General features: G+C 29.7%; 2 protein-coding genes across 2 annotated transcripts; one reads left to right on the forward strand and one right to left on the reverse strand.

Moving 5' to 3' along the window:
• Positions 1-3,824: 3,824 nt before the first annotated feature.
• Positions 3,825-5,396, forward strand: LOC124920143 (40S ribosomal protein S15). The gene is made up of 4 exons (XM_047460561.1): positions 3,825-3,962; positions 4,092-4,237; positions 4,335-4,392; positions 4,919-5,396. The coding sequence occupies exons 1-4, from the start codon at positions 3,960-3,962 to the stop codon at positions 5,165-5,167; spliced, it is 456 nt and encodes a 151-aa protein (XP_047316517.1). The 5' UTR covers positions 3,825-3,959; the 3' UTR covers positions 5,168-5,396.
• Positions 5,397-6,246: 850 nt separating this feature from the next.
• Positions 6,247-11,648, reverse strand: LOC124919491 (CRM-domain containing factor CFM3A, chloroplastic/mitochondrial-like). The gene is made up of 9 exons (XM_047459735.1): positions 10,605-11,648; positions 9,704-10,199; positions 9,492-9,622; positions 7,971-8,321; positions 7,649-7,805; positions 7,137-7,429; positions 6,979-7,038; positions 6,806-6,898; positions 6,247-6,704 (listed from the first exon to the last, which is right to left on the reverse strand). The coding sequence occupies exons 1-9, from the start codon at positions 11,517-11,519 to the stop codon at positions 6,396-6,398; spliced, it is 2,805 nt and encodes a 934-aa protein (XP_047315691.1). The 5' UTR covers positions 11,520-11,648; the 3' UTR covers positions 6,247-6,395.
• Between the last annotated feature and the right edge of the window lie 8,832 nt (positions 11,649-20,480).

A 20,480-nucleotide genomic window follows, 5' to 3' on the forward strand; every position in this document is an offset into this window, starting at 1 on the left:
TAGTTTGCTTGTGGGTTTATTTTGAAAATTCAAAAGATATATCATTGTGTTAAATGTCCACGTGAATCCTTCAACTATAGAGCTTCTTCAACTATCAAAGTGCTCTAACACTGCGTGAATCTTTTCCTTCACTATCATTGAGTACGACTTGGATACTTTAACGATTGAGCACGACATTGAGCTATCATAATTGACAAGAGTCAGTTCCGAGTTTTGGCTATCCCAACTTAAAAAAAGCGTGAATTTTAACCGCTAAAAAATAATAAAAGATATAAGTTTGAGTGAGAATATAACTCTGACTAAATAATAAACTTATGTTTTCATCCTAAACCATTAAAATAAAATAAATCTTTTAATAAATAAAAAATACTATTTAAAATCCTGAAATTGCTGCTGGACAGCCTAAGAAAAGGATGTTCAAGAAGTTCAGCTACAGAGGTGTTGATTTAGATGCGATTCTTGATATGTCAACTGACGAGTTAATTAGTCGAACACTTCAATGCTGGCTGGGCTTATTCCGGGCCGACCCAAAATAAGGTTAAACAATTTAAAGTGTTATATATATATATAAAATAATATAATATATAGCATGTAATATAATAAAACATGAAAAATGTTGAACAAAATATTTTGAATTCAAGTTTGCCTCAAAACTATTATTGATAATTCAACTAAAATTTAATAATTTAATATATATATATATATATAAACATTTTATATCAATAGAAGTCATACATTAAATAATATAATTTATTATAATTTTTAGTCATACATTTAATTATTTTTTTTTGTTCTAGTGGGAGTGAGATTGTATAACAAAATTATAATTTTGTACTATTTTAGAAAAATTAAATTAAAAAAAATTCTTGATAAATAAATAAACTTTATAAGGTAATAAAAAGTTTTTGACAAAATTGTTGCCAATTTATTAATAAAAATGTTTTAGTTTGCTTGTGGGTTTATTATGAAAATTCAATAGATATATCATTGTGTTAAATATTCACGTGAATCCTTCAATTATAGAGCTCCTTCAACTATCAAAGTGCTCTACCACGGCGTGAATCTTTTCCTTCGCTATCACTAAGTACGACGTGGAGACTTTAACTATTGAGCACGACATGGAGCTATCATAATTGACAGAGTCAGCCCCGAGTTTTGGGTTTTCCCAACTTAAAAAAAAAACGTGAATTTTAACCGCTAAAAAAATAATAAAAGATATAAGTTTGAGTGAGAATATAACCCTGACTAAATAATACACTTATGTTTTCATCACAGGCCATTAAAATAAAATAAATCTTTTAATAAATAAAAAAATACTATTTAAAATCCTGAAATTATTGTTGGACAACCTAAGAAGAGAATGTTCAAGAAGTTCAGTTATAGAGGTGTTGATTTAGATGCGATTCTTGATATGTCAACTAACGAGTTAGTCAAGCACTTCGATGCTGACTGGGCTTATTCCGAGCCGACCCAGAATAAGGTTAAACGATTTAAGGTGTGATATATATATATATAAAATAATATAATATATACCATGTAATATAATAAAACATGAAAAATGTAACAAAATATTTTGGATTCAAGTTTGCCTCAAATTATTATTGATAATTCAACTAAAATTTAATAATTTAATATATATATATATATATATATATATATATATATATATATATAAACATTTTATATCAATAGAAGTCATACATTAAATAATATAATTTATTATAATTTTTAGTCATACATTTAATTTTTTGTTTTGGTCTAGTCGTGAGATTGTATAACAAAATTATAATTTTGTACTATTTTAGAAAAATTAAATTAAAAACAATTCTTAATAAATAAATAAACTTTATAGGGTAATAAAAAGTTATTGACAAAATTGTTGCCAATTTATTAATAAAAATGTTTTAGTTTGCTTGTGGGTTTATTTTGAAAATTCAATAGATATATTATTGTGTTAAATGTCCACGTGAATCCTTCAACTATAGAGCTTCTTCAACTATCAAAGTGCTCTACCACGGCGTGAATCTTTTCTTTACTAACATTGAGTACGACGTGGATACTTTAACTATTGAGCACGACATGGAGCTATCATAATTGACAGAGCCAGTTACGAGTTTTGGCTGTCCCAACTTAAAAAAAAACGTGAATTTTAACCGCTAAAAAAATATTAAAAGATATAAGTTTGAGTGAGAATATAACCCTGACTAAATAATAAACTTATGTTTTCATCATAGACCATTAAAATAAAATAAATCTTTTAATAAATAAAAAATATTATTTAAAACCCTGAAATTGTTGTTGGACAGCCTAAGAAGAGGATGTTCAAGAAGTTCAGCTACAGAGGTGTTGATTTAGATGCGATTCTTGATATGTCAACTGACGAGTTAATCGAGCACTTCAATGCTGGCTGGGCTTATTCCGGGCCGACCCAGAATAAGGTTAAACAATTTAAAGTGTGATATATATATATAATAATATAATATATAACATGTAATATAATAAAACATGAAAAATGTTCAACAAAATATTTTGAATTCAAGTTTGCCTCAAATTATTATTGATAATTCAACTAAAATTCAATAATTTAATATATATATATATATATATATATATATATATATATATAAATAAACGTTTTATGTCAATAGAAGTCATACATTAAATAATATAATTTATTATAATTTTTAGTCATACATTTAATTTTTTGTTTTGGTCTAGTGGGAGTGAGATTGTATAACAAAATTAGAATTTTGTACTATTTTAGAAAAATTAAATTAAAAATAATTCTTAATAAATAAATAAACTTAAATAGGGTAATAAAAAATTATTGACAAAATTGTTGTCAATTTATTAATAAAAATGTTTTAGTTTGCTTGTGGGTTTATTTTGAAAATTCAATAGATATATCGTTGTGTTAAATGTACACGTGAATCCTTCAACTATAGAGCTTCTTCAACTATCAAAGTACTCTACCACGATGTGAATTTTTTCCTTCACTATCACTGAGTACGACGTGGATACTTTAACTACTGAGCACGACATGGAGCTATCATAATTGACAGAGCTAGTCCCGAGTTTTGGGCTGTCCCAACTTAAAAAAAAACGTGAATTTTAACCGCTAAAAAAATAAATAAAAGATATAAGTTTGAGTGAGAATATAACCCTGACTAAATAATAAACTTATGTTTTCATCATAGACCATTAAAATAAAATAAATCTTTTAATAAATAAAAAATACTATTTAAAATCCTGAAATTGCTGTTGGACAGCTTAAGAAAAAGATATTCAAGAAGTTCAGCTACAAAGGTGTTGATTTAGATGCGATTCTTGATATGTCAACTGACGAGTTAGTCGAGCAGTTCAATGTTGGCTGGGCTTATTTCGGGCCGACCCAAAATAAGGTTAAACGATTTAAAGTGTGATATATATATATATATATATATATATATATATATATAAAATAATATAATATATAGCATGTAATATAATAAAACATGAAAAATGTTCAACAAAATATTTTAGATTTAAATTTGCCTCAAATTATTATTGATAATTCAACTAAAATTTAATAATTTAATATATATATATATATATATATAAATATTTTATATCAATAGAAGTCATACATTAAATAATATAATTTATTATAATTTTTACTTTTAAAATACATAAAAAAGAATATATATATATATAATTAATGATAATATAATGGTAATATATAAAATAATATAATATATAAGGTGTAATATAATAAAACATGAAAATATATAAAAATAGTGGTTAAAAACGTTAAAACGTTAAAAGTTAAGGACACAAACAAGATTATTTCCTTTTCCCTTTATAAAAACAAGTTACAGAATATAGGTCAAGTGCATTCCTCTCCAACCCTAGCCGCAGCAGCCAGCTGAACTGACCGTCGTCTTAGCTCTCAGCGATCCACATTTCTCCGATTCGCAACCATGGTAAGTTCTTTGTTGTACACTGCATCATCTTCCTACGTTGTTGTTCTGAAACGTCCATGTATGTCCTTGTTCTTTATCCGTATCTACATACATGTTTTACTGATGTTTTGTTCGTTCGGTTATTGATAGGCGGACATTGATCCCGAGATCGCTGCTGGACAGCCTAAGAAAAGGACGTTCAAGAAGTTCAGTTACAGAGGTGTTGATTTGGATGCGCTTCTTGATATGTCAACTGATGAGCTCGTCAAGCACTTCAATGCTCGACAACGAAGAAGGTATATGTAATTACGAGTTGTTTCTGATCTATTGATTGGAAGTTTTAGATTTGATATTAGGTTTTGATTTTTGTTTGTTTTTTTCGTGTAAATCTAGGTTCCAGAGAGGTTTGAAGAGGAAGCCAATGGCTTTGATTAAGAAACTTCGCAAAGCGGTATGGTTTTATATAGATTTGTTTAGATTTCTTAGTATTCTTATTGTGGTATCTAAAGTATTGAACTTTGAATTGTTGCCTGATTAGTTTACATTTAGAACTTAACAATCATTTGGTATCTTGATGCAGTGTAAAATGGATAATTGAACATGCTAATGTATTCTTTTGATTATCAATCTTGAATAATCCCTGCCTTTTTCTTGATTCATTGTCTTAATTGATTCTAGAAATTGGTATATTTTTAAAGTTTCACTTGTTTGTTTGATCATCTGTACTTATTATAAATCCCAGATACAACTGTTGCTATAATTCTTGTAGAAACTATTACTATGCACTAGATTCAATGTCTTGATCTTATATGAGTATAGATCAACTAAACATAAACATTTCACATGAGCTACTTTAACATGTTTATATTCAATGGTTTTATGCAAGTTGGTGTTTGTTTGGATATGATGTTGTGGTGGATTTTGATGAAAAAACTGTTATCTTAATAATTTGTTTGTTCTTGAATTTGGATTTTTAGAAACGTGAGGCTCCATCTGGTGAGAAGCCCGATCTTGTGAAAACCCATCTTAGAAACATGATCATTGTCCCCGAGATGATAGGTAGCGTCATTGGTGTTTACAATGGAAAGACTTTCAACCAGATTGAGATCAAGCCAGAAATGATTGGTCATTACCTTGCTGAGTTCTCGATCTCGTACAAGCCAGTCAAGCATGGGAGGCCCGGTATCGGTGCTACCCACTCTTCAAGGTTTATTCCTCTTAAGTGAGGCAGCAGCTACTTATTACTCTCCAGCCTTCCTGACCATTTTGCAAGACATTTTTTACATTTTAGGTGGCTAGAGAATATAATGTTGCTTTTTTCTTCTAATTTTGGAGACATTTATGCCTAGTTTTGAGAAATTGATTTATCATATGCTTACTTTGAATACCCTTTCATTATGTGTAAGAATTATTTGTTGGTTTATTATGGTTTCAGTAAATTTGGTTCTTGAATTTTGAAGTATGGCTCTGCATTTTTTCCCTTTTATTACTGATTATCTTGAAGGTTTTATATAATCAAATTAATTACCTATTACCTATCACCTATATTAATGAATTTGGATTATTTAACAATTCCTGGGTATCTTGTCTTGCTTTACTATGTATGCTATTTAGATATTTTAAATCTTATTCACAAAAAAGAATCAACATCAGATGAAGTATTTACTAGGTTATTCCAAGGTAGTTTGAATTTTTCTATTATTGGATTGGTTGGTCAAAAACAATTTACTTAATAATAATGGTTTGCCTTGTGATAGACAATATTGGTAGTAAAGAATATACCATTTAAGTATAGACTCTTTAGACCAGAGGCAGAGACAATGGAGCACGAATTAGATATTTATAGGTCCTTGAGCGGATCCATGTTAACTTCAAGACGCCGATTTCTAACTACCTCGAGCAATAGCATGATGAACCAAAAAGTCTCAACTCCGCTCGCGTGGCACTTCTTGCTTGATCCATGTTAACTTCAAGACGCCGATTTCTAACTACCTAGAGCAATAGCATGATGAACCAAAAAGTCTCAACTACGCAAGCTTCTTGCTCGATCCGTGGTATACCCAAAAAAGAGTAAAAGAAAACAAAGTAAAATGGTATTAACTGAATATTTTTGTGTTTTTGTGACTTTTTAAGGGTTTTAACATTGTAAAATAATGGTTTGATATTTGTTTTTGTTTGAGGCCCATTCTAACTTTCCAGTTTTATCTTTAATTTTCTAATATTTAGATGAATTTAGCTGCAAGGCTAGAGCTTGAGTAAAGAAGAACTAACATAATAATATATATGATAAATTATCAATTCTCAGAATAATTACCTTCTATTTAAAACTATATAAAAAAAAATCAAAAGATCTGCCAATACATATATTAAAGCTTTATAGCCCAACCACCACAATACAGTTTTCATCCATGACTAAAATGAAAACCTTTCAGCATTCTAGTGTGGTTCTTGACTCTAAAAGATCCTTTCTTCAATTTGCTTTTCATGGATGTGCTGGTTATCATCATCATCATCATCGCTAAAGTATTCTTCTGGCTCTGTTCCAGATTCGCGAATGTTGAATCTATACGGGAAACTTGTTTGGAACTGAATGCTATCATCCTCAGATTGAATATCATTGACGGGGCTCGAGGCACTGGTTTCATCTTCATCATCATCATCCTCAGATTGAATATCATTGACGGGGCTCGAGGCACTGGTTTCATCATCATCATCATCCTCAGTTTCGTAGGTTTGAAGATGATCTTCATCGTCTCCTTCCACCTAAATCACGAGACATAAAGGGAGTAATAAGCTTGTGGAATATATAGACTATAAAATCCAACAACTGAGCGAAAAAAATAAAATATCAGAAAACCGCCAACCTCACTGTCCTCCTCATCATCAGTAGGATAAGCAGAATCAAGTTTGTCATAAAGTTCTTCATCATCAAACTCCCTCACCTTAGCCATTTCTCCCTGAATCAACAAAATACACAAACTTTTTTAACTGAAAAAAACAACTTAATGAAACCCTAAACAGAGAAGTAGAGATATACAATTTCTGATCGAATCTTGTTAGCTCTTGCTTGTAGGGTTGAGATATGATGTAGGAGAGCCTGTCAGTTAATAATACAAAAGTTAGCAACTTTATAAACCATACCTTTTTTTTAATATAATTATAATACAAATAAGAAATACCATATATTTTCAATACCTCGCGTCTTTGAAGCTCAATTGAACGTGCCAGAGCCTTTCGCTTAGTTAATAGATTCTTCGGCCTTAATAATGAAGGCCGTTCATAATTCTTTCCTCGGAAAACAATAATGCCATATCCTTTGGAGATTTTGTCAACAGATACTAAAACACCACCGCTTTCTGCTTCCAGAGAGAGGGAAATGTTTTTCGCTTGTTCAAAGTTCTTAGCTTTTACAATTATCTTTACCAATTCACGGTACTTCCAGTGCAAGTGCATGTTCTCCACTGTACCGTCAAAAACTCCACGCCTACCTGAGAAAACAAAAATCATTTTAACTGTATTCCTTTGGCCCCAAAAAACATAAGTAATATAACACAAATTAAGATTGGATCATGCTCAGATGTTATCATGATACTTGTAGTTAACGGATTAGGCTAGATTTTATACTTTTGTATTTAAAAAAGACACAGTTATTGCCTTCCTTAAACTATGTGAAAATGTTTTTCTTTAAGCTGGGATTCTTTGCTTACCTAGAAGCAAGAAGGCCTTCATCCTTAAACCAAGCTTGCGGAACATGAACCTCTCTTCGTCGGTTATGCTATTTGGATCTGCCTTCCGTTCTGATGGCAATAGAGACAGCTCTACCTTGGTTAAGGCCTTTTCAGCTTTTTGAACCTTGCGTTCAGCCTAATGAAAATTAAGAGAAAGATATAGACTAGGAAAGTGAGAATCCCATCTCGGAGGATTGATTCCAAAGAGATTTATGGATGGAATAAAATCTACATTTCAGTATCTAAGAACTAAAAATAGAAAATGAAATTACTTATATAAGTTTTGAGATTGGAAACTTACAAAGGAAAGCTTGTATTCCAACTTCCTTACGAGGTTGGTATGTCTTGAAACTTCAGCTTCCTGCATCACCTTTACCTCGTAATTTTCATCAAGCTTTTTTCCCCATCGGGCATTGGCATTCACCGATTCAGAAAGTGTTCCAGTAGTTCCAATATCGGTCTTTTTGTCAGCAATGTGTGTAATTGAGGCAGAAGCTCTCAACCGTGCTTGTTCCTCTTCGTCTTGCAGGGATATCGCCAGTCTTTCTTTTTCAAGTAATACTTCTGCTACCTCTGGTGATAAAAAGTCCTTTCCCCTGTAGAACACCAAGAAATCTTTGTTTCTGGAGAGAAGCATACTCCCTGTCAATCTCTGCATCAAGTGAAGACAAATAATTTTAAACATAATATAAATAAAAACAAGAAAAATCTATTAATCACACAATTATCCCATATGGTAACAAAGAAAACCCTGTTTTCAAATAGGCTGAATGCATTACTACATGTTGTCATAACAGGTGCATGATCCAACCCCAATAGAATAGTCAAGTTGTGTACAAATGAAATCCGGGGAGTGAGTGCAAAGCATAGACTTTCATCCAAGACTATGAACACTTATTGTTTCTGTATCTGTTTCCAGGTATCAAAACATGGAAACTATATTTAATCATAAACATATTCAAAAAATTATTTTTGTTTCTGTATTTGGAAACAAAAACAAGAATTGTTTCCATATGGGGAGTAAAAAGAAAATTAAATTGATTGAAGTGGTACTACTATTATTTTAGTGGTTTCCACTCTAACCAGTTTGTGAAAATCCATACCAACAAACTCATGTCTGAAAGAATTCCATCATTCCATTATTGTTTCTCGGATAGAAATGACTTAGCAAAGAGAAGCGCGTTAATGCTCTCAAGGATGAATGCTTTTTTTAGATAGATTTGACCTATGAGTAGTGATTCACCAAAAACTTATTTTTTTTGTTCAAAACAAGATTCATCACATGAGAAAAAAAGATCTCAGTATATTTGATAGATTCATCATATAAAGAGTAAGAACATAAACAAAGACACTCAAACCAAACCGTAGTGGCAATCTATTAATTCACGATTACTCCTTTCTTATACCGCTAAGCCATAATGTGTCCAAAAGAGTCCTCTTTCCTAGGAGTCATTCTCTCTTGAAGTTGACATAGATATCGCCTATATTTTGATTTCACTCATCTTTGGATAATTTTTTTGTTGTCTAATGGAAGCCATTTGTCTATGAGCCTTCTTCTCTTTGGGCTTAAGGGTGGAATTTTGCTTTTAAGTAAGATTATTACACTTTTATATAGGTTGGGAAAATAAGAAGGATTGAGTTATTGACATAGCTAGCCCAAATCCTGTAGCAATTAAATTATCAAGCCAGCAAAGTCTAAAATAAAACTAGGGTTCCTTTTTCCCAATTTTTTTTCCCCTAAAACTAGGGATCCGAAACAAAAAGAAAAAGGAACAAATTTTGTCTTCTTTTATTACATCCAATAAAGTATCATATCAGTTACCTTGATATCTTCAGCCATTCTCTCGCTAACAGTTAACTGAACACCACGTTTCAGTGCAACCTTTGCAATTGAACTATTTTCCCATAACTTGATCATAGCAAGAGCAAGACCCTGATGCTGTCTGCTTCTGCCTGGACATGAAAAAACTCTCAGTACACCAAACAGAGTATATAGACAGAGAATCGCATCAAACACGAAATCAACATACATACCTAACGCGAAATGAGGAGGGAGAACTCTGGCAAGCCTTCTTAAAGCTGTTGCTTCCTTAACTGATAGAGTAGACCTCATCCCATAAGGAAGAACCCTAAAAGGAGGTCTATAGCTAGGAACAATACCAGGAAGCAAATCTGCATCAACTGGTAAAGGCCCATCCCCTGGCCAATCCGTATATCTAGGACCTAAACTCTCCAACAGTTCGTCTATTTCATTTTCATATTCTACCTTTTGTGGCAATTCCAAGTTATCTTTCTCTTCAACTCGATCAACATGTGAATTGACGACAGATTTCGGCTCTATAGAAACATCACTCACATTATGTGAAACTCTTGATATCTCCTTTACATCGTTTTCCCATTTGGATTGTCGCGGTGAAGGTGAGTCATTTTCCCACTTGGATTGTCGTGGTGAAGGTGATTGATAACTCACACCTCTATACAAAGCTACAGAGGCGCCAGATCTCCAAATTACCAAGCCCCCAGTTTTCCTCTGAATCAATTGAGTAATAATAAATGAGATGAAAGAATTTCTGACTAATTCAACTATGCACATCAATTAACAAGATTCTACACCAAATTCCAGACTATTTGTTAACTTTTAGATCAGCCAATCAAGCTGCTCATTTTGTTGCAAAACAAACCTCTAAAGGTTTGTAATGACATATCTCAATAATATTGTATTTGATTAAAACAAATAAAAATTAATAAATGAGATCATGAAGAACCATATGTCAGTACAGTAGTAAAAGTTGTAGAGAAGCAAAAGAAGCATATCTTTGAGTAAAAAGGGAGCCTCTTCAAGAAGGTAAAGAAGCTGTAAGCTTAATAATATTGGCAGTAAGAACGAAATATTAAACGATTAAAATAAATATAGTAGTCAAAATTCAGCTAAAACCTCTAATATCTCGTGCATTCGCTTCATGTTAAGAGCGGATGGACCTTCGATTTTCAATCTCACGATCTCCTCAGACTTCCATTTATCCTTGATCTTGTCTACAACTTCTTGAGTGACGCCTGCGCCTGTGATTCTCATCTTATTCTTTATTCGCAATGTCAAATTCTTCAGCCTCCTCAATTCAGACTCAGGAAGAGTCAATTCAGCTAAATGTGTTCTACTCTTTTGCCTAATCGAATTGGCGTTTTCATCTTCCTTATTCATTGGCTTCTCCCATGGAAACATGACACCCTCCTTAACACTTTCAATTCCAAACCCCGGTTCCATCCCCAAAGGCGAGTCCTCCGAAAAACCACCTCGAGAATTAGGCAACATACCATCCTCAACATAAAATATATCCTCAATAGACCCTTTCTCTATCACTCTTCTTTCCTCCTCCCCTTTCCTCACATCATCTATATACCCAAATTTCCTTAATTTCTCAACAATCCTCTCCATTGTAGTACCACCTTCACCAACATTAACATTTCCATTGTTACGACTACGATAATTCAGCGTTTCTCGAGGAGGTCTAGGCCGATTAGATTTGTCTGTACTCCATTTATCTAACCAATTCTTTCCACGAGTATCTTGCGAAAATGATGATGATTCTTCTTCAGGTGAAACACTGAAGTTCCTATTCCTATTGAAATTGTTTTTTCCTGGTGAGCGTCTGTCGGGGACAGAATTCGGGCTAGCCTCATAACGCCTTGAGCAAACGATTAGATTCTTTAACGGAGGAGGAGAAGAAAAGGAAGAACCGTACCTCAAGAATAGAAAGCGAACTGTAAATTGGTGCTTGAAGGTTGTGGTGTGGAATGAGTCTAAGAAAGTTGTTGCCGGATAGAATTGGCGGCCGCTTGGGACAAGATTCATCGAGTATCAGCTCCGCCCCTAGTCTACAACATAGAAATCCTCAGTAAGCAAATTCAAACTAGCTACTGATGAAGAAGAAGAGACAGTCTTTGAAGCTCGACCAGTATAGATGATAATCCGCGCAATCTCTTCTTCTGAACTGAGAGTGCACACTATATCAAGGAATGCCTGGTTTCACTAACTTGCGCCAAAGACATAAGAAAGAAAAATAAATGTTTAATGCTTAATGTTTGAATTTATTTATTTTATCAATATTTTTTTTAGATTGGATCGATTAGAGAATTATTCTTTTAAAAAATTAATCAAAATCGAAAGTGACATCAAATAACAATTTAGACGTTTAAAGTAAATAACATACCTTCTATCTAGAATCTCAGTCGAGATTGAGAATAAAATGGTTAAATCTTTATTTAGTTTTTTCGATTTAAGAATAATTTTACGTCAAATAATTTGATATATATTTTTTCCCACAAAATTAAGAAAATATATGTATTTGGTGTAAAGACATTAAGAATCAAATATTTTATATAATGTGAATTTGGTGTTTGGTTACGTGTAAAAAATATCATCAACGCGTCCGCACGCCCGTTTAGTTAAACGATCTCTATTACCTATGATTTTGGTTTTTTAGAAAATATACGATCACTTTACCTTCTATTCAATTTTAATTTTTGTCCTACCGTGTTAATTCTAATTTTAAGGTAATTTTCACATTGACGATCGACCATTTGTTGATGGACAATTCTTTACTACAAAAACAAAGAGATTTCATCGTGTGACTTTTGTGAGAAACAAAAAATATATATATAAATACATGAAAAATGTCTAAGAATAATAAAAATATAATACACAAGGGTTGGATGATAAAAAAAATATAGAGATCATGAATAACAAATTTAATCATGGAAAAAGATTTAAAAATAAAATATAGTTTATGTGAGCATAGCCATTTTGAGACATGTCATAAAATAGAGAGAATTGTCGAAATAATTGAAAAAATATATGGAGTCGATTTTATGATTGAAAATAATTTTGTGAGGGCAAATAAATAGACTTCATATTTTTTGGACAAAGGGTTATGGCTCATGCATGTTCTGAAAATATAAAATAGGCCTTTACTAAAAAATGATTTTTCGTATCTTCATGCATTTTTTATTTTTAATAATTAATTAAAACATTAAAATTAATAAAATAAACAAAATCAATAAAAGACAACAAACAAATAGGGTATAGAGTCAATGGGAGTTAGATAGGGGCGCGAGCGCGGGTCAAATTGGGCGTGAACCGACTGTCATAGATTTGTTGGTTGGCTGGGGTGAAAAAATTGGCCGAAAATCATCATGGATCATTTTTCGGTCAAAAACCATACCATGACATGAAAACACGGATGTCAAGTCTGACTAGTTTTCTCTGTCGAAAACTTAGACAGGCAAAACACAGTCAGAAAACAAGACATTATTAGTTTTTTTGGTCGAAAATTAGGTCATGGCCATTTTTTTCGGTCACTACTCTTTTCCACGGCCAGAAACTATGGAATGACTAATTTTTCGGTCGAAAACCAGGCTATGGCTAAAACTTTTAATCATAGTCCCTTTTCACGGTCAAGTTTTTTTGTCCAAGAACACATGGTACCTAAAAAATTGATCTAAAACAAAATTTAATTAGACACGTTAATCCATAGTTTTTAAAAATTAATCCAGCATCAAATCATCAATCACACAAAAAAATTGAAAAATCTAAGATTAAACTTTGAATAAAATTATGAAAAATTTAAAGTCATTCTAAACAAGGTTTTGAAAACGGTTATGGTCATCAATCCGTTTTTTAAAAATTTCGATTGGATAGGTCTGACTAGTTGAACCACTGGTCAAACCGAACCGGGTTTTAGGGTACTTTACTAGTATCATACCTCTCACGCATATGTCGACAACTAGTGTATCATAACCGCTCTTTCACTTTCCTCTACGGTCTATACTAGAGCTGAGCAATGGGTTGGAGAAATACGAACCGATACGATCCAACACGATATTTGTACGTAACAATACAATACGATATTATCTCACTCGGATCTTGGGTTGACACGATACAAGCACGAGACGACACAATCATGACACAATTATGAATTTATACGATTGTAACACGGTTACGAGTCGACACGGACACAACACGAGTATAAACACGACACGAGTATACACATGAAACAACATAAACACAATTAATCACGTGACCTAATTTACTTACATTTACATTAACATTCTCTGAACATATTATATTTTTATTTAATTAATAAATTATTTAATTTCATAAATGTAATATTTATAATTAAAATTAACATACTAAAATATAATATTAAAATAAAATATTAACTTAAATAATATAAATTAAAATTAAAAATAAATAAATTATATTAATAAAAATTTGAATCTATTAATAATTCTTTTTTTATATTATTTTATTAATTAGTTTTTAAATTTTAAATTATTTATAATTTTAATTATTATTAATATCTTAAAAATATATTAATAATTTTAACTTTAATAATATAATAATATACATTTATAATTTATACCTAACTTTCCCACTTTCTTTCCCATTTTCCTACTCAAACTACCCACATTTACACTAACATTATCAAATTATCACGTCTCTAAATATATTTACATTTTTATTTAATTTTATAAATGTAATATATATAATTAAAATTAAATATGTTAAAATAAATTATAAATATTAAATAAATAAATTATATTAATAGAAATTTGAGTCTTCATAATAATTATCTCACTACTTACATATTTATTTTTAAAATTTTAATTATTTTATCATGTTTGTTTATTATTAATATATTAAATAAAAAATATGATAATAATTTAACTAACTTAATATATTAATTTTTAAAAAATAAATTAATAACTTTAAAATAATAAATTTAACTAATTTTATTTGAATAATTATTTATATGTTTTAAAACACATTTTATATATTTTATATTTAAATTATTATTTTTAAAACTATATGTTAAATTTATATCTACACATTTTACATATTAAATAACTTTTTAAATAAATTAAATACATTTAACTTATTAAATTAATTTAATTTTTTTAATTAAAATAAACTAATAATTATATTTTATAATTTTTATTAACAATATAATTTAATATATATAAATAAATAAATAAATAATTAACATATGTGTATCAAGACACGATTGTATTTGACACGATTAAAAAATCTAGTCAGAATAACACGAAACACAAATTTAAACACGAGTTAGTACAACACAAATAAACTCGTAAACACGAATAACACAACACGAAAGAGTCCGTGGATCATAATATTTTAAGTGGGTCAAGACACGATACGACACACATAAGATTGAGACACGACACAAACACGATTGAGAGTCTAACACGATTTATCTGAGTCAAATACGAACGTTTATGTACGATGTCTAGTTATATATGATTAATTTTATTTTATTTTAACAAGAAATAATGAAAATTATCTTATTACATTTATCGACCAGGAAGGCTCCCAAGTTAATCCGACCAAAATACTGTTAATTTTCTCGCATATTTCTGTACCTACAATTAAGTTTAAAAAAAGTCAATAATATTAGTTGAAAATAAACATTTAAATAGCTAGACTGATATAACAATATATATATATATATATATATATATATATATATATTAGACAAAGAAAAGAAGAAGATATATATATATATATAAATATATATATCAAGGATGAAGATGATGGCTTTCCATCCTTGAGGCTTCTTCTCTAGCTCCTCCTGATGAATTGTTATCTCTAGCTCCTCCCGATGAATTGTTATAGAATTGATTTCATGAGTACTGTCGACACTAAGAGAATGTAAATCTGCATCCTCCTCATGCTATGACCTAATCTCTTAATCATGATGCTCCATAATAGTAGTATAAGTAGGATCCGATATGATGATGATACCTGCACATGCATTAATTAAACGATTATTGTATTAAGTTAATTAAGCTAGCTAGTGTAAGGGTTTATTAATTAATGTCACATTAATACAAGTAAAATATGAATTAGATGTTTCTTTTCAAATTAATTAAGTAATTAATTAATTAATGTATTCCGACCGAACTCCGAACTAGAGCTGGACATCGTACATAAACGTTCGTATTCGACTCGAGTAAGTCGTGTTAGACTCTCAATCGCGTCGTGTTGTGTCGTGTCTAAATCTTATGCGTGTCATATCGTGTCTTGACCCACTCAAAATATTATGATTCACAGACTCTTTTGTGTCGTGTTATTCTCTTTTGTGTCGTGTTATTCGTGTCCACGAATTTATTTGTGTCGTACTAACTTGTGTTTAAATTCATGTTTCGTGTTATTCCGACTAAATTTTATTATCGTGTCAACACAATTGTGTCTTGACACTCATGTTAATTATTTATTTATTTATATATATTAAATTATATTGTTAGTAAAACTTATAAAATATTATTATATTATCAAAGTTAAATTATTATCATATATTTTGTTTGAATGTTTTAATAATAATTAAAATTGTAAAAATAATATATAAATTAATAAAATTAATATGTGAGATAATTATTATGAGACTTAAATTTTTATTCATATAATTTATTTAATATTTATATTTTATTTTAATATTTTAGTATATTTAATTTTAATTATATATATTATATTTATAAAATTAAATAATTTATAAATTTAATGAAAATGTAAATATATTTAGAGAGACATGATCATTTGATAATGTTAATGTAAAAGTTGGTAGTTTGATAAAGAAAATAGGAGAGAAAGTGGGAAATGTGGGTAAAATTTATAAATATATATTATTATATTATTAAAATTAAAATTATAATCATATATTTATTATTTAATGTATTAATAATAATTAAAATTATAAATAATTAAAAAAGTAATAAGTAATTAATAAAATAATATGGAAGAGACTCACATTTTTATTCATATAATTTATTTTTTATTTATATTTTATTTTAATTTATTTTTTATTATTTATTTTAATTTATATTATTTAAGTTAATATTTTATTTTAATATTATATGTTAATGTGTTTAATTTTAATTATAAATATTACATTTATGAAATTAAATAATTTATTAATTGAATAAAAATATAATAGGTTTAGAGAAAGTTAATGTGGGTACCGTAACTTAGGTCATTTGATTAATTGTGTTTATGTCGTTTTGTGTGTATACTCGTGCTCGTGTCGTGTTTATACTTGTGTCGTGTCTATACTCGTGTCTATACTCGTGTCGTGTTTGTGTCGACTCGTAACCGTGTTTCGATCGTATAAACTCATAATTGTGTCGTGATCGTGTCGTCTCGTGCTTGTATCGTGTCAAACCAAGACCCGAGTGAGATAATATCGTATTGTGTCGTTCCGTACCAATATCGTGGTAGATCGTGCTGGTTCGTATTTAGCTAACCCATTGTCCAGCTCTACCCCGAACCGACCGACCTAGTTTTAAGGGAAACAATATAGGACAATATTACATATATATGGATAGTTTTAAATTCAGATATTACGTCTACCACACTCTCTAGCTAGAGCTCTTGGGAGTCATCAGCCTGTTATCCCCGGCGTAGGCCGACAATTTATCTGGAAGACCGAGTGGGATCAAAGAAACTAGCAGACTGATCGTCCATTTCTGTTTTCAGGAGAAAGAACTTCTTTTTTGGGTGTTCGGTCTGGCGCAGTATATTCGGACCTGTAATTAGCGGAGCTTGGGCAGCACACCCCATTGTGAGGTACCAATGTACCATCAACAGCTTTACCATACAGATGGCAAGGTCAAAATGTCCATTAAAAGCTATATATGTCACTAATCATGCACAACAAACAATAGCTAGCTACCTAGCAGATTACATGGAATTTAACCTTAGCTAGAGAGATTAGAGATTACATGACGAAAGTATAACAATATTAATAGTATTCATGATGTAAATTAATTAAACAGCATTTGGAATCTGAACCTACTAATTAATTAAGAAAACAATCTATAAAATTGGAGATTCTTACGGAGTCGTGTACCTAATTAATTAACTCAACCTCTGGCTGGCTGGCTGCTACTGCTACGGTGGTACTGCAGGTCTTCGATCGATCAAGGAATTAGTTAATTTAGAGTCCTGATATCAACAGACGACGACGTGATTATACATAATATTGATGTCTCCGTAACATCATTAATCAATTTATCGATCAAGCAAGCTGATAATTATCTATATATGTATGAGATCAGAAGACCTCATTTCAGTTTTTTTTTATATATATATATACTTTCCATCTGATCGATCTGAGTATAATATCAATATTAATATTATTAAGTATAAAACAATGTTGAAGTCAAAGTTGCTCATTTTATAAATTATTCAATGAGAATGATACTTTTATCTTTAATTATTTGTAAATATTCTTATCTTTTAATAATATGATAATACAAAAAAAAAATAGCATCATGTTATAATTGTTATAATAGTATTTTAAATTGTATATAGTATATTAACCATTAAATTAGTTAAATATTAAGAAATTAATATAATAATAATAATAATGATTTTGAAATAAATGTAGCTATTTTAATCCATGATATATAAATAAACATTAGATTAGAGCTGGACAACGAGTTAGCTAAATACTAACCGACACGATCCAACACGATATTTGTACGGAATGACACGATACGATATTATCTCACTCGGGTCTTGGGTTGACACGATACAAGCACGAGACGACACAGTCACGACATGATTATGAGTTTATACGATCGAAACACGGTTACGAGTCGACACGGACACAACACGAGTATAGACACAATACGAGCACAATTATACATACGAAACAACATAAACACAATTAGTCAAATGACCTAAGCTACCCACAATAACATTCTCTAAACCTATTACATTTTTATTCAATTAATAAATTATTTAATTTCATAAATGTAATATTTATAATTAAAATTAAACACACTAAATATAATATTAAAATAAAATATTAACTTAAATAATATAAATTAAAAAATAAATTATATGAATAAAAATGTGAGTTTATTAATAATTCTTTTCGATATTATTTTATTAATTACTTAATTTTTTAATTATTTATAATTTCAATTATTATTAATACATTAAATAATAAATATATGATAATAATTTTAATTTTAAATTTAATAATATAATAATATATATTTATAAACTTTATCAACCTTTCCCACTTTCTCTCCAATTTTCTTTCTCAAACTACCCACTTTTACATTAACATTATCAATGAACACGTCTCTCTAAATATATTTACATTTTCAATAAATTTATAAATTATTTAATTTTATAAATATAATATATATAATTAAAATTAAATATACTAAAATATTAAAATATAAATATTAAATAAATTATATGAATAGAAATTTGAGTCTCATACTAATTATCTCACATATTACTTTAATTAATTTACATATTATTTTTAAAATTTTATATTATTTTAAAATTTTAATTATTATTAAAACATTCAAACAAAATATATGATAATAATTTAACTTTAATAATATAATAATATTTTATAAATTTTACTAACAATATAATTTAATATATATAAATAAATAAATAAATAATTAACATTAGTGTCAAGATTGGATTGTGTTGACACGATAACAAAATCTAATCGGAATAACACGAAACACGAATTTAAACACGAGTTAGTACAACACGAATAAACTCGTGGACACGAATAACACGACACGAAAGAGTCTGTGAATCACAATGTTTTGAGTGGGTCAAGACACGATACAACACGCATAAGATTTAGACACGACATAACACGACACGATTGAGAGTCTAACACGATTTGCCCGAGTCGAATACGAATGTTTATATACGATACCCAACTCTAGTCTATACATCCATCATCCATCTCGATCATTCACCACAACCCCTACCTATCGTTCGGTCACTCTTCCATGGCTAACAATCCCATCCTTGCCATGTTGGTACTGTCTCCGCGCACTATGTCATTATGGGAAGATTTCTAGAGAGATGAAACTACATCGAATATTGTCGATACATGGGGTCGCTTCATAAAGCTCAATAGGGAGAATCTCAAGTAGAAGGATTGGCAAGAGGTCGCTGATGTCGTCAATCCTCATCATGGACACAAAAAAATCTCATAGAACTAAACTTGTAAGAATAAAATGGACACTCTTAAGAAGAATCAGATTAAAATTTTGGTTGGGCACCATGAGAGATAAATGTAAAAAAATATTTAGTGGGTTAACTTTTTTAACCGAAAATTTTCTGGTCTCGAATCGTCTGATCAGATTGGATTTTAATTGAAACCAGAATTCAGAATGTTAATTCAATTATTTCACGATCCGAACACGTATTTTAAAACATTGATTATAAACTATGTTTTTAAAGGTTTGTATTTTAAAACATTGATTATAAACTATGTTTTTAAGGTAACAAATGCCACATTCAAGTATCATAATACACATGTTCTTTAACCCTTATCCTAAAAAAGTCCAAGAACATGGCAATTTAAAATAAAAATAACTTTTTCAAATTTAAGCGTTTTTAATTGCAATTGAATTAGAAAATTTTGAGAATATATAAAGTTTTAGAACCACTCAAATATGCAATGTATCAATTCAATTTCAACATCATACGCATGTAAAAATTCAAAAATATCAATATGTTATTTATTAAATTGGGCTTACAAGATAATGAATGAAATGAAAATGAGTCCTTTTAATGTTTATGAATCTCTTGAAGGGTAGCTCTACAAATTTTCAAAGAAAAATACTTAGACCAAGAAGATAAACTTGGTGATTTTTTAAAAAATTAAATATTAGGTGGGTATGGCAGAATGGAACTGACAGTTCGAGTACCTAATGAACGAACGACCAATTCGTGTATTTATTTTGTATT

The sequence above is a fragment of the Impatiens glandulifera genome, chromosome 1 (assembly GCF_907164915.1).
Source record: "Impatiens glandulifera chromosome 1, dImpGla2.1, whole genome shotgun sequence".
Taxonomy (NCBI): domain Eukaryota; kingdom Viridiplantae; phylum Streptophyta; class Magnoliopsida; order Ericales; family Balsaminaceae; genus Impatiens; species Impatiens glandulifera.